This window comes from Equus caballus, chromosome 6, assembly GCF_041296265.1.
Source record: "Equus caballus isolate H_3958 breed thoroughbred chromosome 6, TB-T2T, whole genome shotgun sequence".
NCBI classification, from domain to species: Eukaryota; Metazoa; Chordata; class Mammalia; order Perissodactyla; family Equidae; genus Equus; species Equus caballus.
In genome coordinates this window covers 40111332-40135159 of record NC_091689.1, presented here as the reverse complement: position 1 = coordinate 40135159, position 23828 = coordinate 40111332, and the positions used below count along the sequence as shown (strand labels likewise).

The 23828-nt window shown below is 47.2% G+C and overlaps 2 protein-coding genes across 6 annotated transcripts in view; both read left to right on the top strand.

The window, feature by feature from the left end:
• Positions 1-8973: 8973 nt before the first annotated feature.
• TUBA8 (tubulin alpha 8) overlaps positions 8974-23828 on the top strand; it is a 35133-nt gene continuing 20278 nt past the window's right edge. The window contains exon 1 of one of the 2 annotated variants that reach the window (XM_070269725.1): positions 8974-9041. Coding sequence is in view for 1 of the 2 variants with exons in the window: in XM_023642819.2 (XP_023498587.1) it covers positions 15738-15797 (60 nt within the window). In the remaining variant the exon portion in view is untranslated. Of the gene's footprint in view, positions 9042-15660; positions 15798-23828 lie in introns of those variants that run through there. The other variant, XM_023642819.2, reaches the window with a different exon arrangement.
• Positions 9165-18795, top strand: PEX26 (peroxisomal biogenesis factor 26). Of its 4 annotated transcripts, none has more exons than XR_011439638.1 (6): positions 9165-9537; positions 10445-10585; positions 11041-11336; positions 12579-12725; positions 14616-14928; positions 15489-18795. XR_011439638.1 is itself a non-coding variant. In XM_023642821.2 (5 exons), the coding sequence occupies exons 1-5, from the start codon at positions 9308-9310 to the stop codon at positions 15590-15592; spliced, it is 918 nt and encodes a 305-aa protein (XP_023498589.1). In that variant the 5' UTR covers positions 9165-9307; the 3' UTR covers positions 15593-18795. The 4 variants fall into 4 exon arrangements, 2 of the variants coding, with proteins under 2 accessions (XP_023498589.1, XP_070125828.1); XR_011439637.1 differs by having other exon boundaries at positions 14607-14928; XM_023642821.2 differs by lacking the exon at positions 14616-14928.

Sequence of the window (23828 nt, the reverse complement as noted above, 5' to 3'; positions counted from 1 at the left end):
TCCTGAGGGCTTATGATTTGTATCCCCTCAGCATCTAGCCCAGTGCCTTAAGGTAAGTGCTTTAATAAAGACAGGGGGTGGGGGGAGAGTTCCTTCATGCCTTTCTCACTCAGCAGGCTGAGCAGCCTGTAAGGCAGAAAAAGGGTAACCTTTGTCCTCCCAGGGCTGCTCAGCCATTGGTTCAGTGAGCCAGCTGCCAGCCCCAGCCTCTGGGATGTCTGCTCCCATCGCAGCAGAGCTGTTCTCCACTTGGATTTCCCTTCTTGCCACCACCACCATCATTTTCTGAGCTGGGTGGATTTTGGCAAAGGGTATCTAATCTCCTAGAACTGCAGCTGCCCCCTCAGCACACACCTACTCTTAGGAGAAAACAGGGTTCTGCTGGACTAATTGCACTTTTTACAAAGTGAGATGTACTAGAAAGATTTATTAAAAGATCATGACTTTGGCTGCTATATTTCAAAGACTGGGCAGATGTTTAAGTGATAGAGTTAAATATTCCAAACTTACCTCATCCTCCCTCTCTCTCTCAAGGGTGAGCATTCTGTTCTTCCAAAACCATGTCCTTCTCCATATTTGGGAATCTGGAATGGGCACTAGAGGCACAGCCCTATCTCCTCTTGGTGTCTGGGAACTGTAGTTCCCAATGAGTGACGGCTGCTTTTTCCTGGCCAGCAAGTGGGCTGTCCTTCCTCAGGAGGACACAGCAGGAGCCCTGAATACACTGGGATGGAAGGGTACTATAGAAGGCTTTCCTTCTATTTTCAGCTCTCTGTGAGCTGGTTTTGAGCAAGGCATCATTGTTCTGTGGCTTAGGCTCCCCATATGTAAAATGGGGATAATTATGTCTCTCTTTTTCCAGCTGCCAGATTATTTCTTGGGTGGGGTAATTAGCCAGCACCCATTAAATGCTTTGAGCTCATTCCAGCAAGGAGTGCTTTATAAATAAAAATTGTTATCTTTAAAGAGGAAAACGTTAATTTTGATTGCCTAATTGCCTCCACCAACCCACTCTTCGTCTCCACGTCAGAGATGCTGCCTAATCCCTTTGTGCACATCTCCACGCACCCTGCACCAAATTGCTTCCTTGCATCTCCTTCCATTTTGTTTCATCAGCTCGAGTTTCCTATCCTCAAGAACAAACGCTCTCCTCCTCCTCTCTGAAAGGAGAGAATGAGACACACCAACTCTGCCCTTTGTCAAAAAGCATAAGAAAGTCATAGAGAAGGGATGATTCGGACTGGATTTGAGCTCCACGAACTTCACGTCTTCCCAACTTGTGCATGAATGTGACAAAGAGCTGTCAATCTCTGCTCCCTCTGAAGAAGGAACAGAGAATTCACTGTAGTAGGAAGGAGTTTTGAAAGATCTTAATAAGAACTCCCTTCTCTGGAGATTTGAAAAAGAGTACTGAGACCTAGCACCCTTAATTAGAGGAAAGAGGCTGGTACAGTGGAGTGCCATCAGCAGCAGGCTTAGAGTCAGGATGGCTGGAATCCTGGCTCTGAGACGAGGCAAATCATTTCACCTCTCGGGCCTTTCTTTATCTAGGAGATGGACATAACAATATACGTTAGAATGTTTTGCAAAGTGTGTACAAAGTTTAGTTGTTATAAGAGGCAGCATGATGCAGTGGCTAAAAACGGGAATTGTAAAGTCAGACACATTTGCATTAGAATTCCACCTGGATTTGCTGTGGAAATTTGATCAAATTACTTGACCTCTCCAAACCTTAGCTCTGTTATCTCTGAGATGGGGATAATGAGGACTACACGAGACAATGCATTGTAATGGACCTAGCACAGAGCCTGGCGCACACCAAGTTCTCAATACACGTAGTTGTGACCATTATCAATGTATTATGTAAATGTAAATGTAGTTATGACTATCAATGCATTATCATTGCATTATGATTATTTGTCTCATGCTTTGATTTTTTGTAATAATCAAATAAAATAATGTAAAGGGACTTTTTAAGTTGTAAAGTACTACACCAATCTGAGGAATGATTAGAATTAAATGCACAAAGGAGGGAGATGGACTTCCCAAAGACTTTTTTCCAGCTTCAGGGTTATACAAGATCAAGGATGTACAATTGCTTTTTAGCTACAAATAACTATAAACATGTAAATTGTCACTAGTAACAGCAGGATTATTCGTTTCTTGTTTTAGGTAGTAGGTAATACCAATATCCAAATGAAGAATAAAAAGGAGCCTCATAGGGGCTGACCTGGTGGCGCAGCGGTTAAGTTCACACGTTCCGCTTCTCGGCGGCCCGGGGTTCGCCAGTTCGGATCCCAGGTGTGGACATGGCACTGCTTGGCACGCCATGCTGTGGTAGGCGTCCCACATATGAAGTAGAGGAAGATGGGCACGATGTTAGCTCAGGTCCAAACTTCCTCAGCAAAAAAGAGGAGGACTGGCAGTAGTTAGCTCAGGGCTAATCTTCCTCAAAAAAAAAAAAAAAAAAAAAAGGAGTCCCATGACATACTGTGAGTAAGGCAGGTTACAGGGCAGCATAATTATCACTAAATACACATACCTACTATGTGTATTTATGGAAGGATGTCCATCAAAACATTAAAAGCGGTCATTTATGAATGGTGGGTTTCAGATGATTCTTATTCTCTTGTCCTTTTCTGTCTTGTTTGGATTATTTTTACTCTGGGTATATATTAACGAGAACAGTTAAAAGATATAAAAGGGCAGATATTGAACAATCAGATTTCAGGTTGTAAAACACTAGGAAGATCCATATGACGGTCCTTTAACCTTGGAGAATGTTTTCTTGGGTATGGAAAATGGAGTTTCCGTCAACAAGGAGTAGTTTGTGAGAATCATACTGACAAATGCCCGTGAAGAGAAGTCAGAGGGGAATGAATGGAGCCAGGGGAATGATGGCCCTGGGAAGAGAGCAAGAGGGGACCTCTTCTCTGTTTATTTTGTAGGCTGTAAGAATATGGTGGTTTCCATCATAGCCTGCATACATGTGAATTTCCTCGTTTGCTATGGTAACATGTTTCCTGTTATTCTACCTCTATTCTTTCTGGTCTTTTAGACTCAGCTGTCAGAGAGGAGAACTGTGAACTCACCCACTCGTCATGCTGCCCATACCTTTTGTCCTGAGGGATTAGGGGAAGGGTGGTGAACCTACCTACAACCTGCTTCCACTGTCCTGCTGCCTTTCAGAACCAGACGCACAAACAACAAACTCTCTTCCCAGCAGGACACAAAATAGCAGGGATGACAGCATGCCTTACCATTCGTGATGATCTTCTTCCCAGAGAACTTCCCACAGGCGAGTCCACACAAGCTTGCAAGCAGACTGTCCATTGGGCAGCCCATCCCCAATGAGGACAAAAGACATGTGCTGGGGGGAAAGGCAGGTTCTTTCCTGTTGCCACAAACAACTGAGATTGTCCTCAGAAAGAAGTGAACGTCTTTGGACTTCAGCATTAAAGCCCACTTAATGTGGAGCGAGGAACAAAGAGGGCTGCCATGTTTGGCCTTGCGGGTTGTAAAATCCACACAACTCCACGGGGTGCCATTCATACAGACTTGCTGGGAATGGCACCTCCTAGAGCTGTGCTGTGTGGATCCCAGGAAGCGGAATTTTTTCTGAGCATACTGATTTGCAGAGAAAGAGGCCTTTACAAAGCCAGGTAGATTGGCTGAGTAGTTCTTAACAAATTTTTGAAACGATCTGAGTTGTTGTCAGTTAAAGAATATGCTCAGACACCTATTTTTCTCATCTTACTAACCTTTTAGTGTTTTTCTTAGAGTCATTCTAACTGCTCCAGAGGCAGGTGCTGAGTGGAGTCAGCATATCTATGCAGCATGGCACTAGGCTTGGGGAGGTAACAGTCTGAGAATAGTAATTAGAACAAAAACAAAAGCAAACTGCAATCCCTTTTATTTCTTTTAGGCCCTGACACATGGGACAGGTTGGGCAAATATTTGTTTTACCTGCTGTAGTCAACTGAGTATGAACTCCAGTTTTAGGGTTGACTAAAGCTACCAGGATTGGTGCGACTGGAGGCCTGCCCTTGAGCTTCTTTGAGTTCTTACCTTTGAGGTTCTTTCTTTTCCTTCTACTCTCTCCTGGATAAGGTATAAAATTAAGATTTCTGGAAATCCTCCCAACATTTCTCTTTCCTCCCCCACTACCCAAATACCTTAATCAGGGCTGACCCAAAACCCCACTTCAGGAAATAACTTGGGGTGTAAATATTCTGTCAGTAGTTCTCAGCCTTTTAAATACAAATGACCACTTTTAGTTGCCCCTCCATCCCTCTTATATTCAGAATATTTTGTCTCCTAAACAAAATCTTTTAATCAATAACATTTGTAGCATTACTTCAAGTAAATACACAATTTATTCTTGAGATATTAAAGCTGTGTCGAGAACCCCTGCCTCTCATTTTCCCTGAGGGCCTGCTAGGGGGACCCTGCAGCTTTTGAGAACCACTGCTGCTCTCCCTGCAGGGGAGGGGATAGCCCTGGCGTGCTGGTGTCAATGGCCCGCAGTTGCTCCCAGCGCTGCTCTTCCCAGCCCGTATCTGTGCATCAAGAGTAACTTCTGATGCTGTGAATTACCCCAAAGTGATTACTGGCAGAGATTTCTGGGCTAGCGAGGAAAACATTTTTAAGCAAAGGTGAGGTCCTCTCTGGGGCAACACGGGATAGGGAAAGGAATGCTGCGTTCTTCTGCTGTGTGATATCAGGCCATAGATTAACCTCCCCCAGCCTCAGTTTCTTTTACTGTAGTATGATAAACCTCCTCCCAACTCTAAAATTTTATCACTCAAGGTGACTGAGTTTATTGAACTATTTCCTGGGAAATAAGGAAGACAGCACTAGAAGGAACATTGCAAATTACCCATAGACAAGAAGGCAGGCTGTGGGATCAGTATCTAGAAACAACTTTAAGTGTCTCTCTTTTTTGGGGGCTGAGTTATGGCATGTATCTCTTCAGCTTCCAACCTTTTCATACAGTGATCACCAGTGAGGCCGCCTGAATGTCAGGACAAAATGACATGAGACAGCTCAGGAGAGGGGGGGTCTCCCAGGGCATTGCATGCTTATTGTTTTACACCTTGCTAGATGGCACAGGGATCCTGAGATGGGCGAGACTCTACCCCTGTCCTCAGGAAGGGCACAGAAGAATAGAGGAGCGGCACAAATAACTATACGGAAACATGGAAATTGGGAAGGACCCACAGAGAGGCATAAAAAAACAAACTACGATTGGGAGTTTGAAGGAAGGAGTGATTAGCTTGAATTAGGGGTGATCAGGAAAGGCTGGGGGAGAGAGAATCTTTCTGCACTTCCACGATAGAGCCAGGGCTGACTTATCCCCAGTGATCACCCATTACTTGTTTTGTTTTTCAGGCTTGGTCTGGCATCATGAAGATTTGCTCGGCCTTCTCCTGAGCGAATCCTCTGACTCCTGAGGTGGGTGAGAAAAGAGGGAAGTTGGACAACAGGTCTCCTAGTGAGGCTCCTCCAGTCACCTTCAGGGGAGACGAAGAGGAGTGACAGACAGCCCTTTGAAGAATGCCCCTGGGTTTAGGATCTGGTTAGAAATCTCCAGTAATTGTTTTAGCTTTGCCATTGAAAGCACGTGTTTTGTGCTCAGGCAGTTTCTGAGCTTTAGTTTCCCATCTATAAATAGGAAAAATAATAATATACGTGCGTTACCTTGCTCACAGGTTTGCTGTCAAGCTCAACTAAGATAAGTGAAAGTAGCTTGTTCAACCAGCATTATACATTAGTGAAGAAGAGGCTCTGGAGCCAAATTGCCTGAATTTAAGTCCCAGCCCTCCTCTGCACTTCCCGTGTGACCTTGGGCAAGTCCCTTAACTTCTCTGTTGCCTTGGTTTCTTCATCGACAAAATAGGAATGACACTAGGACTTTTGTCACAGGCTTGTTGAGATATATATATATATACTTTTTTTTTTTTTTTGGTAAGGAAGATTAGCTCTGAGCTAATATCTGTTGCCAAGCCTCCTCTTTTTGCTTGAGGAAGACCGTTGCTGAGCTAACCTCTGTGCCACCCTTCCTCAATTTTGTATGTCGGGCACTCCCACAGTATGGCTTGATGAATGGTTTGCGGGTCTACGCCCGGGATCTGAACCCACAAACCCCAGGCCAGCAAAGTGGAGTGCATGAACGTAACCACTATGCCACTGCACTGGCCCCCAGGGTTGTTGATACTAAAATGAGTTACATGTAAAGCACTCAGAGCAGCACCTAGCACATAGTTAATACTGTCCTACATACAGGGAGCCGTCATTATGACTGTTGCAAAGTGCTCTACAGAATGATTATGATGATTACTTCTTAGACACAGAAGCAAAGTAAGAGTTCTGCTGTGTCTACATGGAGAGGAGCAAACAGGAAGCACTGAGTTTTGCCCTGAACTCCAAGTTCAGGCTTTAAAAAAGAGCCATAAAAATGCCATCTAACTTACGAAGGCCTGGAGTGAGGCAGGCACACCCCTCAATCATCCTGGACAAACATTATCTCCACCCTGCTAATACTTATCTCTTTGGGTGGCTTCTGGGCAAAGGTCACACTAGGCATGATCCTACTGTGCCCAGAGCTTCACCACCGACATCCCTGTACTGAGGGGCTCTGGTTGGGTGGGATGTGTTCAAATGGACAGCTATGGATGCTATCTATTGTCACAAAATGCAGAACCAGTAGAACCAGAGGACAGAACAGGCTGGGCTGACTGCAGCTGTGGGCATCTCTGACCTTTGGTAAGGAAGAGTCGAGTCAGATTCTAGGTCAGAAAGGAAGATTACAGAACTTTGAGGTAGAATGAGGTTCTTTCTTCTCCTTACTCATTCCCCAGTATATTATACCACCTCACCTTATATTAGCTTCAACTATTCCAGTGGTTTAAAGAGTTCCATGGGCTCTCACATGATCTCTTCTGATCCACACCTCGTGTGGCAGGTGTTGGTAGCAATATCCTCAGATGAGAAAACTGAGGCTCAGAGGCATTCGGTGACTTTCTGGAGGTCAGCTGTCTTAGTCACCGAAGGAACCAGGATTCTAAGCGGTGTAGCTCATCTCCCAGTTTAGTCCTCTTTCTGCTACAAAAACACTGACTCATCGCCTGCTTGAAGCAGGCTGAGCAAGTTCACATCCTCAGATTAAGGCAATAGGCTCAGCACCCTGTCGAACACCAAGTTCCAGGGCGTGGGTATGGGTTAGGGGATGGCTCATAATGTGGATTTTGTGTTTCATTCTACTAGTTTTCCCCAAATGGAATGATTCCAACAATACAAATTCTAACGAGTGAGGCCTTATAGACCTGAGAGAACTGTCCTTGTTTCCACTCTTTATTTTATCCCAAGGGGAGGTTTCCAAGCTTGCATCATGAGCCCTGAGTCACAAAGACTGCTTAGGTCTATGTCATACCTGTTCACTTTTCCTCAGGTGAAATAAATTTACTTATGTTTAGGATTGCTGTGTCTTAGTTTGAGAAATTCTGGGTACATTCAGACACAGAGGGGACGGTGGAGTCACAGAGGATGTGATGAGGAACCAACGTGGGCACCACAGTGCTAAAGTTAAACTGGTGACATACAATCCACTATGAAGCCTGTGTAATCAAAAATTGGGTGAAACACAGAAACAGAACACAATCATATTTTTATACGATTTTTTAGCAACCTTCCACTTCGTTAAATATCTTGACCTCAGTCTGGGAGCTGCAGCACTACTGAGGCGCATTTGTTTCTGGCAGGTCTCTTTCTTTTAAGGCTGTGCTGCCATCTCCTGGAAAAATTTGGGAATAGCAAGCAACCTCTTGTTCTGGCAGCCATCACTTAGAGGCGGTCCTCCTGGAAGTGAAGGGATGTGGTCCTGCCAGTCTCAACTTGCCGAGGCCTGGTCAGGTCTATTTTCTGATCCTACTGCTTTCCTGATTTTTCAGGGAAGACTTCTAAAATCAGTTTTGAGAAATAAGTTTTTTTGTCCAATAATTATATTATTACTAATGATCATCATCTGATGTCAAGTCTGAGGCAGAACTGATAAAATATTTTGGTAACTTCAGCCTTGGACGCATCCACATTTTCCAGAGATCTCTGCTTGCTTCTGGAGTTTGCTGTGTGGAAGGACCGTTGCTTGGTGAGGACGAGGGACTTAGGGCGGAGCTCCTCACAAATGACCCTGTGAATATCTTGGTCCCAAGGGCACTGTTCCACTGACAGAGGCCAGTCATGAGCACGAGGGCCACGTTTTCTCTCGGCTCCGCCCCAACTCTGGATTTACTGTTAGAAAACGAAGTTAAATCTAGATATCAACCCTATCCCTCCTCTGTTGTCACCCCTAATTCTCTTCTCCATTTATTTCTCCTTAGCATTTATTGCCGTTGACATGTTGCTGTATGTATGTTACTCGCTTCTTTTTAATCTTCTGTCTCCTTCCACGATGATGTGAGCTCCGCCACTGCAGACACCTGTCTCTTTGAAAAGTTCACTATGGGATCCTCAGCGCTTAGAGCAGAGCCTGGCACCTAGCAGGTGTTCAAACAGTACCTGTGGCAGAGCGAGGGCCTGGCTGCACCGCCTCACACGGACGGCTGCCGGCGTCCACGCCTCCGCCCCGGCTCCCACGAGGGCTGTCTGCAGAGGGCCGGGGCCCGCCGTCCTCACTGCGACCCCGCAGAAGCTCGGACTCAGAAGCGTCACGCGGCTCCACTCCCGCTGCTGGGATTTCCTCTGTTCGGCCTCTGCTGGAACTGCGTAATGAGGGGCCCTCCTCGTCTCACCACAGCCTCCGCTTTACTGTTGCCCGATGCCGAAGCGGTTGCGCCAGTTTGTTTTCCCCCGGGCCAGCAACGGTTTCTGGGGCACGGCACGCTGAGGGGTGTAGTCCGAACTCCGCCATCGGCATCCAGAGGGCGGCCCACCCGGGAACGGGAAATGACTACAACTCCCAGAGTGCCCCGCGCCGCCGGGAGCCTTGCGTCCGCCGGGGCTGCGAGGCCGGGAAGGTGCCGGCGCCCCGGCCCTCGCCTGCGGTGAGCGGCACTGTTCGTGAAGGGAACCCGGGGCGGCGCTCCCGGGGCGAGGTGGCGTTGGTCCGCGTCGTGCGCCAGAGGGGCTAGGGCCGGGTACCGCAGGGTCGGCTGTTCGCAGGCCCGAGTGTGGACACGGCCCCTCCTCTTCCTTCCCCGGGCCTTGGCCTCGGGAGGCCCTCGGCGAGCAATGAGGCCTCGCGTTCTTCCCGCTGGCCAGCGCGGCGGCCGCCCCGACGTGCGAGGGGCCCGGCCCTGAGCCCGGCGCCATGAGGAGCGGCGCCCCCAGCCCGGCGGCCCCGCCCCGGGCGCTCGCGGGGCCCCTGCGCAGCAGCGAGCCGGCGCGCGCCGCCCCCGTCCGGTCGGCGGCCGCGGCCCTGCTGGAGGAGGCGGCGGACCTGCTGGTGGTGCACCGGGACTTCGGCGCGGCGCTGCGGACCTGCGAGCGCGCCTGCCGGGCCCTGGCCTGCGGCGCCCCGGCGGAGGAGCCCGCGGGCGCGTACGTGCAGGCGCCGCGCGTCTCGGGGGCGGGGGGCCTGGAGCGCGGGAGGGGTCGTGCCGAGGCTGCGCCGCGCGTCGGGGGCGCCGCGCGCTCCTCCCGGGGAGCCTGGGCGTCGTCTTGTGTCCGTTCTCCAGAGGAGGAAAGTGAGGGTCCGCCCCGCGGGCGGGCAGGGGCCGGGTTCTGCCGCAGAGCCTAGGGGCAGCCCTGGTCGGGGGGGCGTGGTCGCTGGGAAGAGAGACTGGACCGACTGTCAGGGATGCAGTCAGCAGCGGGGGAGTCCTCCCCGCCCCCAGGCCGTCCGCTCGCGACCGTGGCGTATGGCGGGAGTGGGTTCAGGGCGGGCGTGGTGTCGCCCGTCGAAGGCCTGCCTGAAAGACTCAGCCCGAGGGAAGCCTCGGCCCCGCGTGGCTCTGCCTGGTGCTGCCAGCCTCGCGGAGCTGAGCGCGTCGTTCCTCGGGGCTGTAAGCTGCGTAGGCCGCGCCGGGCGGTGGGGGGTGGCGTCGTGCCCGCCGACCCCGGAGCCGGGGGCCGGAGGGCCCCCTGGGCGGCGCTCGGGGGTCGCGCCCTCCCCTCGGCGGCCGCTACCCTCCCGGACGCGGCGCTCCGCGGGGTCCTTTCCGCCCGGGGCTAGAGGAGGCCTTCCCGTTGTTTTACGCCTGGTTTTACTGCGGAGAAAGGTGTGTGTTGCTTGCTGCTGGAAGGTTTACAGCAACGGTTAACTGCTGGGAAAAGGGTCGTTTCCTCTTGTCGGGGCCCGTGAGACCGATTGCAGTTGTGAGGCCCGCTGGAACCCTAGTGGGGAGGATAGGGGTGCTGGCTGCCGGGGAAGAGAGTCCCAGGCGGAGGTGGGAATGGAAACGCAGGGGAACCGCTACTAAACGCGAGTTGGTTTTTCTGCTGACAGCTCCTTGGAGGTGAAATGCTCCCTGTGTGTTGTGGGGATCCAGGCCCTGGCAGAAATGAATCGGTGGCGGGAAGTCCTGTCCTGGGTTCTTCAGTATTACCAGGCTCCTGAAAAGCTGCCCCCCAAAGTCCTGGAGCTGTGGTAGGTCCTCCCTGCTGACTCGCTGGATCAGTCCAGGAACCAGAGAGTCTTCATGCTCTCTTCTGAGTCAGTGCCTCAGTCTCCTCTTTGCCACTTCCCAGCCATTTCCCTCCAAATCTAATTCTTTCCCTATTTTTTTTTTTCAGACCTCAAAACATAGCAAATAAAGGGTGAGGAAGGAAGAATTTAAGAATGGGATAGGGACAAGAGAAAGGGAGGGGACACTGGGAATAGGAGATCTGAAGTGGGATGACAGAAGTTGAATGTGTCAGCTGAGAAAGCTTCTTGCTGCTTCTTAGGAATTCCTAATTCTTGTCAATGTCAGCCTGCAGCAGGGAAGGGCTGGAGGGTGGAGGGGAGGACTTGGATAGGAAAAGTGTAGTGGTTATGAGAGATGAAGCGCTGTGCAGCACTGACTGTTCTTTTTTTGTGGATTGTATTATTTGGGGCTGCAGTGTTCTTTTATACAGCAAAATGCAAGAGCCTGCAGCCATGCTGGAAGTGGTCCGTGCCTGGCTCCAAGACCCAGACAATCAGGGCCTTCCAGAATACAGAGCCTTGGTAGAACTTCACCTGCAGCGGGTTCTGCTGCCTCTGGGCTGCTTGTCGGAGGCTGAGGAGCTAGTGGTGGACTCTGTAGCCTTCAGTGATGAGCAGCGGCTGGATGCACTCCAGGCCATTAGCACAGCGAGGGAACAGCAGAAACATGAACACTCTGGCTCTGAGGAGGCCCAGAAACTAAACCAGGAAGGTAGGATATTATCCTTCTGTGGCTTCTGTAAAGTGGAGTTGTGGGCTTTCATGGAGTTGTGGTCCATCATGACATTCCTGGGAGCTTGGGAGCAAGTCTTTGTATGAGTAACTTCCAAATCACAGAATAGGAAACCTGTTGAGTTGCTTAGAAAGCCAAGCCAACATGGCGGCGGAAGGAGAAGCTCCATATAGACAGGTGGTGCCGGCCGGGTCTCAGAACCTTGGCTCTTGTCTCCTGAAAGTCACCTGCTCCTTGGAATCCTCTCATTAGATCTTTTGCCTCCACCGTGCTGGCCTAGGTGGGATGTTACTCCTCCTTTGAATGCTGGCCCAAGTACAGACACAGCTGAGGTGTGCTTGGGATAGTCCAAGGAAATAAGCAACTAACACGATAAGTTGGTGACTTGACTTATGAGATAAAGAGTATGTCTCCTCAGCTTGGGCCCCCCTGGCCCGCATCCTGTCTGCCTACACTTACTAGACATCTTGGATGTCTTCTTCAGTGATTGATGTCCACCATCTTCAGGGGCAGCCCACCTCTGCCCATTAGAGTGCAGTTTTATAAAATGACTTCTATAGGGAAGCCACCTCACGACCCACCACCACACACCTGGCTGGCATCATACAAGGGTTCCTACACAGCGTTGGGTTGGGTGTGGGAGTTGTTTTTTTACAAAGAGACTTTAAAAGGTCTTCTAGTCTAGACCCTTCCCTGGTCTTGAATCCTCCTCATCCCTTTCCCTGGAGTGATCATCTAGTCTGCATATGAGTACCTCCAAGGACAGAAAATTCACCAGCTCCTGAAGCAGCTCATTCCATCTCTGGACAGTTCTGTAGGGAAGTTCTTCCTGATGCTGAATTTAAGCTTTTCTCTTCGTATTTTTTACCCACTGATCCTTGTTTTTTTTCTTGGTAATGTGGACAATAGGCCTAATCCCTTTTTTCACTTGAAAGCCCTTTGCCTATTAGGAGACTTGAATCCTGTTCTCCAAAATGTTTTTCTTTGCATCCTTAAGAGCATGAACTTGTTGAGATAGGATTACTTCTTTGTAAACAAGTTGTTGGCTTCGGGGATTCCCTGTGGCTACCCAAGCCCTCTGCTCTTCGATTCCCTGGGGAGAAATTAGGGAGGAAAGGGATTTGATGGCAAGTTCAGTACCTTTTGCTCAACTCTAAGCTCAGAAGCAGGGAGCTGATTCTCATGACTTATGCTGAAGTTATGCTCTCTCTCCCTGACAAGGCTCCTCCTCCCACAAATTTCTGTCACTACTGATGTCTCTTCGCCGGCTTTGGGACTTTGTAGTGAGCCACTTCTTTTCCCTGCCCTTCAAGAAGAGCCTTGTGGCTGCCTTGATCCTCTGCCTCTTGGTGGCAAGGTTTGATCCAGGTGAGTGAAGCCTGCCTCTGCCCCACCCTTCCTGGGGAAGGGGCAGTTGATGGGCTGGGCCTGTGGGAACCCTCCCGGGGGTGGAGGTACCTCCTGAGTATCTTCTACAAGGAGCATTGCTGGACCCGAGCAAGAGTCAGCCCCAACCCACAGAGAAGGAGATTGGTCTAATCCTGGAGTCCCTGAGAGCAGCCTGGAGAAAAGTCCATTCTATCCTGCTGGCTCTTGAATGTGCACTCTGGCTCATTTAGCCATCTCCTTTATCCAGGGGTGAACTCTGAGTAGAACCTCAGAATTTAAAAAAGAAAATCTTATCATAATGTCTAAAAAAACTGTGTTAATTTAAAACATATTAAATTGTAGAAATACATATACATTTTAGAAAATGTGGAAAATAGAGAAAAGTATGAAGAAGAAAACAGAAGTCACCTATATGTCTGCTATTGTAATGGTTATACTTTCAGTCTTTTTCTATGGATATAGATGCAGTTTTGCATGTCATAGATATTCTTTAAAGCATAGCTTTAAATGGCTAAATAATATTCCAATTTACAGAAGCTTCCGTAATTGATTTCATAACTCCCTCTTGTTGGACATTTGCTTGTTTCTTATTCTGTCTTCTGTTGTGCTGTGAAGGAGACATGAGCTTCCTAAGTGCTCTTGGGAATGGCCCTCTTGTTTCCTGAGGATTAATTCCTCAGAAGGCTGAGCACTGGGCCAGAGGTTAGGCAGGCGCTCACTTTTTTAGATTTTTTTTGTGTTACTCTGTGTGAGTTGTGATGTAATCTCTACTTTCCTTGTGAATTTAGACTTAGAATAGAATTACATAACTTTCAAAATGGAATGGAAAGAGGCTGGCCCCATGGCCTAGTGGTTAAGTTCAATGTGCTCTGCTTCGGCAGCCTGGGTTTAGATCCTGGGTGTGGACCTACACCACTAGTTGGAGGCCATGCAGTGGCTCACATACAAAGTAGAGGAAGATGGGCACGGATGTTAGCTCAGGGCCAGTCTTCCTCAGCAAGAAGAGGAGGATTGGCAGGAGTTAGCGCAGGGCTAATCTTCCTCAAAAAGAAAAAGAACCATAAAAAAAATTCTCTAAATTTTTATCAAGTCTCTGGAATAAAGCAGAAAGTCAGAGGGTAGACAGGAACAAACACGAACTATCCTTAGCTTTCCTGAGAGCTAATGAGGGATTCTTCCTACAAGAGACAGAGCTGTTCAGCCAGCACTCCTGCTTAGTGTTCAGCAAAGGGGTTAAAGGACGAGTGTGAGCTGTGCACAAAGAGCTCACTGAAGGAGAGAAAGGACTGTGGGGACACGGGAAGAGCTAAAGATTAAACCAAAAACTTGCAGTTTTGAAAAGAGACAAACTGTTTGTGTGACCCTGGGCTAGTCGCTTTTCTCTCTGGTTCTTAGGATTGCCAACCAAAAAAGAAAATGAAGGGACTAGAATAAAGGGTTTCCAGTTTTTTTGCCAAGCGGTGCCATGTTCGCACCCGGGATCGGAACCGGCGAACCCCGGGTCGCTGAGAAGTGGAACATGTGAACTTAACCACTGCGCCACTGGGCTGGCCCCATTTTTTATGGTTCTTATAAGCCCTTTAGTCTCATAAACCCTGGTCTCCTAAGTGGGGACGGCAAGGGGCCATTTGAGTTTGCTGTTTCCAAGCGTCCTCAGAGCGTTTTCAAAGCGCCCTGGCCTTACAGGCCTAACCTCGGTAGCAGTCTTGACTCATTGCAGTGGTGGTGCCTTGCGAAAGGAGTACCCATGACTGGGCCACAATTAGAACTCGGTAGAAAGGATATAAAGAGGGCAGATTGCCAACAGTTTTCTGTAGGAAGTAACATTTTTCTTTTTTTTCCTTTTTTTTTTTTTTTGAGGAACATTAGCTCTGAGCTAACTACTGCCGATCCTGTTTTTGCTGAGGAAGACTGGCCCAGAGCTAACATCCCTGCCCATCTTCCTCTACTTTATATGTGGGACGCCTACCACAGCATGGCTTGCTAAGCAGTGCCATGTCCGCACCCGGATCCGAACCAGTGAACCCTGGGACGCCGAAGTGAAACGTGCAAACTTAACCACTGCATCACCAGGCCGGCCCCGACATTTTTCTTTTTAAGAAAGAAAGAACAAAAAATCACTTAAAATCAGTAATTCAAATAAGGAAAACAAACAAACTAGCTCAGCTCTAATTCCAAAGAGGTAGATTTTACTTCATTTTATTTTCAATATAATTTACTTATGATAAAAAATAGGTAATACTGTCACTTGGCTCTAAATTTAAACGATGCAGCAAGGAATGTAGTGAAAAGTCTGTTTCCAAATTTATCTCCCCAGAGGTAGCCACCATTACCAGTTTTTGGTATATCAAAAAGTTAGATTAAGGTGCTGGCCTAGTGGCGCAGCAGTTAAGTGCGCACGTTCCGCTTCATGGTGGCCTGGGGCAGGAGTTAGCTCAGGGCTAATCTTCCTCAAAAAAAAAAAAGGTTAGATTAAAACATAATAAGTTTGGATCTTTTTCTCAGCAAACTTAAGGTCACTGTAATCCAAGTGAATAAAATATATCCCAGAGAATATATCCTAGAGAAAGTGAGATTCTTTACTGGGGAGGGGAGGAGGAGCAAATAACGTTAAGCATCAAAATATGCTTTAAAAACGGTGCTGTCTCCAAAGGCACTGGAGTTTCTGAGGGATGGGTGTGGGCTACGGGAGGAGGAGGAGGGAAAGAAGGCACACTGACCCGTCTCCCCTTTTCCCTGCAGCTTCTCCGTCTTCCCTGCCCTTCCTCTACAAGCTGGCGCACATCTTCCATCGGATCCGGGAGGCCGTGTCTTCTCCTCTCGGCCAGCTTCCCATCCAGAACTGAGCGGTCTTCCTCACTCACCTCACTGCCCCTCAGGTCTGCTGCGGCAGGGGCGAGTGACTCATCCATGGCAGCATGTTTCCTTTTGCTGGCTGGTTCCCTGTAGGAGTGGAGCCAGCCTAATTCTAGAAAGAGCTGATCCAGTCAGATGAACTGTATCTTGCTGCCTGAATGCTCTCCCCCTCGCACCACACTTTGGCTGGCCTTGGTAGGTAATGTGGAAATGGAGTGGGGCTAGAGGGCACAGGTCCTCCAGAAGAGTCACCTCTTATTCCCAGTGGCTCCTTGTGAAGGAGGAGTTTGGAAAAGGAGAGTGCATTCCTGAACATTCCATCTTCTTGGCAAAGGCAAAGGGCTGATTTTTTAGGTCAGGGTGTTAATGAAACTGGAAGTTCAGGAAAACCCTGATGGAGTGACCCTTGGCCTTTCACTTCCTTGGAAAACTTCCTCTGAAAATCACCCCAGAGGGTAGGCCCTTGATTAGGCAGAGTGAGATCTGAGAGAGCCTCTTTCTTTTCTATGCTCCTCTCCACAGATCCGGTCTAGGTATCAGTATACCATCCCCATGGTTTTGTGATGGGCTTGAAGCTGCTTGGGCCTTCTCTGTTCAGACCAGCACCTGGCTTTCGGAACCAACCAGGTGCCTGGTGAAAACAGAGTGAGGCTCTTCAGCCCCATCACTGGGTAAAGTGATCCTGCATCGTGCCTCTCGGGCCGCAGCTCGATTTCCCATGTCGTCCGTGGCCAAGCCCTGCTCTGTGACACTTGGTGTCTCCGCCTGCCCTCTCCCTCCCATCAGCCGTTCCCCTGCTCTGCAGTAGTAGTTTTGTGCTTTGTCCAACAGCTGTTTCCCAGGTTCTGCCTGCGTCCTTGCCTCCTTGGTACACTCCTTGACTGCTGGTTCTTCCCTTTCTGTGTCCTCTTGTTCTACTTCTGGTTTCTTGTTTGTATAATGCACAAGTGTTTCTGCTCGTGGGGTCTTGAAAACTAGGCCAGCCTCAGAGGCTGCTGAGCTGAAAATGGAACTGGGTAATCAGGTGAGCTGGAAGCAAGGTGCGGAGTGGGTTGGGCAGAAGGCAGACATGGGTTTTGAAGGCAACGAACAATTTATTCGTTATTGTCGGGAGGAGGCATCGGGGCCTTGGCATTTTGAGTATAGCTGAATGTTTCAGTGTTTTCTGTCACTGGCCAAAGGATCTTACATGTTTCTGTGCAAGTAAATGTAGAACACTACCTTGCTGTCAGGTGTGAAAGGCTTCCCGCAGGAGCCAGCCTTTCTGCAGTGGCAGTCCCGCAAGCGCCCCTGCTGGGACCTCTGTCAGTGTTGAGGTCAAGAATATGGGAGGTGCTTATTAGCTTTTCATAGGCTGATTTTTAGCAGTTGCAAGTCAACAGCTTCTCTTTAGTAAAAGGGATAGAGTAAGTGAACTTCACAGGCCCGTGGAGATTAAGTCCCTAAGCTGTGGTCCAACTCTGTAGAAAACAAATCTATGCTTTTACATATAGGCTTTTAAATAGAGTTAAGAACCTTGGGGAGAGGAAGGGAGATGGGTGAGCTTTGAGATCTCTCCTTTAGAAAGATTTTTTAAAATGAAAATCTGGTCCTGTTCACTACGCTAGATAAAACTCTTTAACGAATTCCCATGGCCTATAGGATAAAACCCAGATCCCTTTTTTTTTTTTTTTTTTTTAGGGAAAGAGCTGAGAGTTAGAATTTTTTTTTTATGCTCTTTTGGTGAGGAAGATTGGCCCCAAGTTAACATCTGTAGCCAATCTCCCTCTTTTTTTTCCTCCCCAAAGCCCCAGTACATAGTTGTATATCCTAGTTGCAGGTCATCCTAGTTCTTCTGTGTGGGACAGTGCCACAGTGTGGCTTGATGAGCGATGCTAGGTCTATGCCTAGGATCCGAACTGGTGAACCCTGGGCCGCTGAAGTGGAGCCTGTGAACTTAGCCACTTGGCCATGGGGCTGGCTCCAAAACCCGGATTCTTCTTCATGGAGTTTAAGGCCCGTTAGGCACTGGTTTGGGCTGACACTTCCACTTTCATGTGAGGCCTCTGTTCCTTATGCATGCTGCCCTCCGGCTGCTCAGCCAGTCATAGGTTCTGAACACTGCGCGTTCTCTCACATTTCCGTGCCTTTTGTACTTGCTGTTCCTTTTGGAAGGTCCAGCCTTCCTCCTTGCCTGATGAGTTCCTCGACCTTCCAGACTTACTCAAGGGTTACTCCTGGGAATCCTTTCCCCATGTCCCCTGCTTCTAGGCCCTATTTCATATCCCTTCTGTGGTAGTGACCCAGTGGCCTTATAATTGTGAAGTTCCTTGCTGCCTCCAGTAACTGTGAGCTCCTTGAAGCTGGGGACTGTGGCGTGTTGCAGTGTTTGAGTTGGGTCTGGATCCCCGCCCACCTCTCACAAGGCGTGGGACTGCTGGAAAGTGACTTCACCTTTTGGTCTCAGTGTTCTCATCTGCAGTATAGTTCTTTTCTCATAGGGACTTTTGGATGAGTAAATGAGATCCTGCTTATGGAGTGCTTAGCATGTTATCCTGTCCCAAGTAAGAACTCCCGTGAAGGGTAGCTGTCTCCCCATTGCCCAGCTGAGTGCCTGGAGGTTAGAAGGTGTTTAGAGGTGTTTAAATGAGTGAGTTGATATGATTGGCATGACAAGAGGTCTCTGCTTTTGGTGAGCCTGTGGGTTTTGTATTGTGAAACCCTGAGTATACAGAAGACCTGACTGTGCCCAGCTCACTTTTCTGTTCTCTCCTGAAGTTCTCCAGTACTGTTCTGCTTATAGGCCTCTCAGTCCTCTGTTTTATGTTTGTCTTGAACTCTCCAGTGTTGTCTTCCGAGTCAGACAAGGACCTCAGAGCCAAAACTGCTCCGATGACGACCTTTTCTGAGGATGCAGGTTGGTGCTCATATCCGTCTTCAACTCTGGGCTTAACAGGGTCAGAAGCAAAAAGAGGGCTTCCTTGTTAGATGTCCACCTGCGCTGTCTAGTACGCTAGCCGTTAGCCACAGATGGCTTTCGAGCACTTGAAGTGGAACTGGTCCAGATCAAGATGTTCTGTAAATGTAAAATATACACTGGATCTTGAAGACTTAGTACTGAAAAAAGAATGGAAACAATGATTTTTATATTGATTGCATGTTGAAATGATAATATTTTAGATAGATTGGGTTAAATAAAATCTATTAAAAATAATTTCACTTGTTTCTTTTTACTTCTTTTTTGTGGGGCTACTAGAATGTTTAAAATTACATATGTGGCTCGCATTATATTTCTGTCGGACAGCACTAGTGAACACACCCAGTACACATCAGGTTCAGAGGGGATGGGACTCAGAGAAGCAGCATTGTATGGTGGAATTTGGGGATGGTAGATCTGGAACGATCATCTATTATAGCCCCCTTCTCTTTCAGTTGAGGAAATTGAGACCCAGAGGGGTGAAGAGATTTGCCCCGTCACAAAGCCTGAATAAGACCAAGGTCTCCTGACCCTCAAGTCTAGAGTTCCTTTCACTTCCCCAGGATTCTGCCTCACTTGCCCTAAAATCAGTCACTCTTGAAGTTCACTGTTAAAATGCAAGTGTGTCTGGGAGTGGTAACTTCAGTTGGGGTTGATTAGTTCTACAGGGTTGTGAGAGAATACGACATAGGACAGATGTTTAAAATTTTGGGGTGCTGAGGAGAGCAAGAATGGGTAATACTCCTCCGTTTGGTGGTCAGATGGGAGGCCGGGAAGGATGAGGTGAGGTGGAGAGGAGAAATTAGGCTACTGTGGGTCATCATAGGGATGGAGGTGGGTGGCTGCAGAACAGATGGTGCCAGAGGAGGATGTTGGATTCCGCCTCCAGAAGGGGAGTTTGAAGGGACTGAGGAATTATTTCATAGCTTTGTGCAGCTGTTTGCATGTGTCTGTATGCAGACTATTTTAAAAATATATTTGCGTTTTATATAAATGGTCCAAAATTCAAAAGTTGTAAGAGGGAAGTCATGGAAAAGAAAGTCTTTTTTCTACCCTGTTGACATCTCCCAGTTTCCTGCCCAGAGTCCACACCGGGGCCAGTCTGTCTATGCTTCCAGAGCTAATCTCTGGTAGCAAGCTTTCTCTTACACAAATGATGGCATACCACACTGCCACACTTTTTTTTTTGAGGAAGATTAGTCCTGAGCTAACATCTGCCACCAGTCCTCCTCTTCTGAGGAAGACAGGCTCTGAGCTAACATCTGTGCCCATCTTCCTCTACTTTATAAGCGGGACACTGCCACAGCATGGCTTGACAAGCAGTGCATAGATTGCACCCGGGATCTGAACTGGCGAACCCCAAGCTGCCGAAGTGGAACGTGTGAACTTAACTGCTGCGCCACCAGGTTGGCCCCTGTGCCACACATTTTAAAAACTGTGCTTAATCTTGAATGTTTATTCCTCATCAGCTCATGTAGAGCTGCCTCGTTCTTGTTAGCTATGTGGTATTCCATTATATGAGAGGCTCACAGGGTATAAACCCTGCACCTTTTCTCTTTCTCTCTTTTTTTTTACTTTTTAAAAAATTGAGTTCATAATAGTTTACAACATTGCGAGGTTTCAGTTGTAGATTATTATTTGTCCATCACCATATAGGTGCTCCCCTTCACCTGCTCTGCCCTCCCCAGCCCCCTTCCCCTGGTAACTACTGAACTGTTCTCTTTGTCCGTGTGTTTGTTTATCTTCCATATATGAGTAAAACCACACGGTGTTTGTCTGTCTGGCTTATTTTGCTTAACATAATACCCTCCAGGTCCATCCATGTTGTTGTGAATGGGATGATTTTGTCTTTTTTATGGCTGAGTACTATTCCATTGTATATATATACACCGCATCTTCTTTATCCAATCATCGGTTGATGGGCACTTGGGTTGCTTCCACGTCTTGGCTATTGTGAATAATGCTGCAATGAACACAGGGGTGCATAAGTCACTTTGAATTGTTGATTTCATGTTCTTTGGATAAATACCCAGCATTGGGTTAGCTGGGTCATATGCTATTTCTATTTTTAGTTTTTTGAGAAAGTTCCATACTGTTTCCCATAGTGGCTGCACCAGTTTGCATTCCCACCAGCAGTGTATGAGGGTTTTCTTTTCTCCACATCCTCTCCAACATTTGTTATTTTTAGTCTTGGTGATTATAGCCATTCTAATGGGGGTAAGGTGATATCTTAGTGTAGTTTTGATTTGCATTTTCTCTGATGATTAGTGATGTTGAACATCTTTTCATGTGCCTATTGGCCATCTGTATATCTTCTTTGGAAAAATGTTCAGTTCCTCTGCCCACTTCTTTTGATTGGGTGGCTAGTTTTTTTGTTGTTGAGTTGTGTGAGTTCTTTATGTATTTTGGAAATTAACCCCTTGTCAGATATATGATTCGCAAATATTTTCTCCCAGCTGGTGGCTTGTCTTTTTTTTTTGTTCCTGGTTTCCTTTGCCTTGCAGAAGCTTTTTAGTCTGACAAAGTCTTATTTGTTAATTTTGAGTAGACATGGTATTCGAAAAGATGCTGCTAAGACCAATGTCAAAAAGTGTACTGCCTGTATTTTCTACTAGGAGTTTTATGGTTTCATCTCTATAGGACATGAAATGCTTTCTGTTCATTCCAACAACCCTGTTAAAAAAAAACCCATGAAAATAAAATTATCTATATTTTCTGTTCGATATACATTGATTTTTTATTATAAATACATCTCTGTTACTTTGAGTTCTGCAGTTTTCTTCATTTAATATCATCATCTATTCAGTTTCCACCATCATCTGCTTCCTCACTATATGTCTGTGTTTCCTATGGCAGCTGTAAGAAATTGCCACAAACTATGGGGCTTAAAACAACAGAAATTTCTTCTCTCACAGTTCTGGAGCCCAGGAGTCCAAAATCCAGGTGTCTCTCTGAAGGCTCTGGGGAGAATCCTTCCTGTGGTCTTCCAGCCTCTGGTGGCTCTGAGGGTCCTTGGCTTGTGGCAGCATAACTCCAATCTCTGTCTCCATCTTCACTTGGCCTTCTTCTGTGTTTTTACGTCTTCTCCTTGTCTGTCTCTTATGAGGGCACTTGTCATCGAATTTAGGACCTACCCTAATCCAGGATGACCTCATCTTGAGATCCTTAATTACATCTGCAAAGACCCTTATTCCAAATAAGGTGACGGTCTGAGGTTCCAAGTGGACATATCTTCTGGGGGCCACAATTCAACCGCTGACTCCCTGTGCAGTATTTGTCAGCCATTTCATTTTTTTCCAGCTTTTTGCTAATATGAATAACAGCTCTAACAGATTGCATATGAAAATGCTGTAAAACAGCACTGTTATTTTCCTTGTGTGTTGTTTTCTTGGGATAGTTTTCCAAAGTGTATTTGCAACATAAATGGTGAGAAGAGTTTTCTAGCTCGTTTAACGTACTGCCAGGGGGTCGTCCAGAAAGACTGGATCACTTTGCAATTGCCATAGCAATATGTGAAATAACTGAGAAAAAAAAGACAATTCAACCAATTGTTTCAGTGTCTGACAGGAGGGAAATATCCAAGTGAAGAATTAACCCTATATAGAATACCAAGGCCTCAGGGAGAAGAAGATAATGACCCACCTGCTTTCTTTCCTCTGGAGCCACTTTATCCCAGACGATCTGGCAGCTGAAGCAGGTGGTTATTCCATCTGTAACAGAGCCTTAGAGGCAGTGAGGTTAAGGGCTTCAGTGCTGGCCTCTGATCAGCTTGACCAATTTATGAAGAAGAGTTTTTTCTTAGTTCCCCAACCTCAGCCTTCTCTGCACTTTGCTACTCTGTCCTTGACCCCCAACCTAATCACTCACTGCCTCACGTTCTCATTGCCTCATCTTTCTGCTGAGTTCTATGTTACTGACTAATGTTAGCCTAAAGGGGAGGTGAGTTTAACAAGGATCAAAAGCTGAAGCTATGAAGACAATGCTCTGAAAGGTGCCATTTCTGACATCAACCCGTTGGGAGGAGTGAGTGGAGGGAAGAATCGGGGCCAGTAGGAAAATATTGCCTTCCCCAATGTAAGACAAAACAACCCAGTCTCTCCAAGGTTGATTTTGGAAGGAGACCTGCCTGGAAGAAGGGCCGGCTGGATTATGTGGCTCCAAATTTGTCCCAAGATCACCTTTTCTTTGGTGGTCTCTTGATCATGGCTGCTGCAAGCACGCAGCCTTAAAAGGGGAACCACTTTATCTGTGATTACTGTGGCCAAAGATGCCCACCTTTTCTTTCTCTTAGTCCCCTGTAGCATATGAGAAACAAGCTTGGAATATTAATATTTAAATATGAGTGTACTTAAAACTAGGGGTAACCAAAGTAAAATAAATACAGCAAATACCTACATCTAGATAATCCGATTATCAAATGTAGTCTGCTCTCTCAAACTCACAGGCTCCCCTCAGCAGTGTGGGTGCTTGGAAATTAACATGTTTCATGCGTCTTTTCCTCTGGGCTCACGGTCTCCCTCCACATCGTAAACTCCATCTTTAACGCCTATCCACTGGAGCAGCAGCCTAGGAATGTGGAGTCTCAAAGTCTAAGCTAAGAGAATGAAGACAAGCCCTCTGTGTCTCAGGTTTGCCTTTCCAGTTCCAGTTTACAGGTAATGATGAAACATCTGAGCTCAGCTTCTGGGGTCAGACTCCCTGAGTGCAAACCCCAGGTCCATCTCTTACCAGTTGTGTAATCAGGAACAAGAGTTAACATTTCTAAATCTCAAATGCTTCATCTGTAAAATGGAGATAATAGAAATTTTAATTTCAGAGGTTTGTTGTGAGGAGTAAAAGAGGTAAGCCCTTAGCACAGTGTTTGGCACCTAGAAAGTGTTCAGTGTTGGCATATTGTATAAATAACAGGTATATAAATATCATGAAGACCAACTCTTCTCCTGGGTGATTGATAGAAATTACCCCCTATGCAAATGGGTGTGGTTCAACTTTTTATAATTAGTGTATTGGAGAATATGACCCCATAGCACAAAAACTCATGCAAGAAGAAATACACTCACACATAGTACCTGGAATGTAGAGGAGGTGGAGTTATTTCTTTACAAGGCCTAAATCACACCGTGTGTGATTGCTTTCTCATAAATAGCCTGGATTTGACTTCAGTTTTACCACCTGCAAAAAGGGAACTGTATTTGTCAGGGTTCTCCAGAGAAATAGAACCAAGAGGAGATATATCCTGTTTATATCGATATCTATATCTATATCTATAT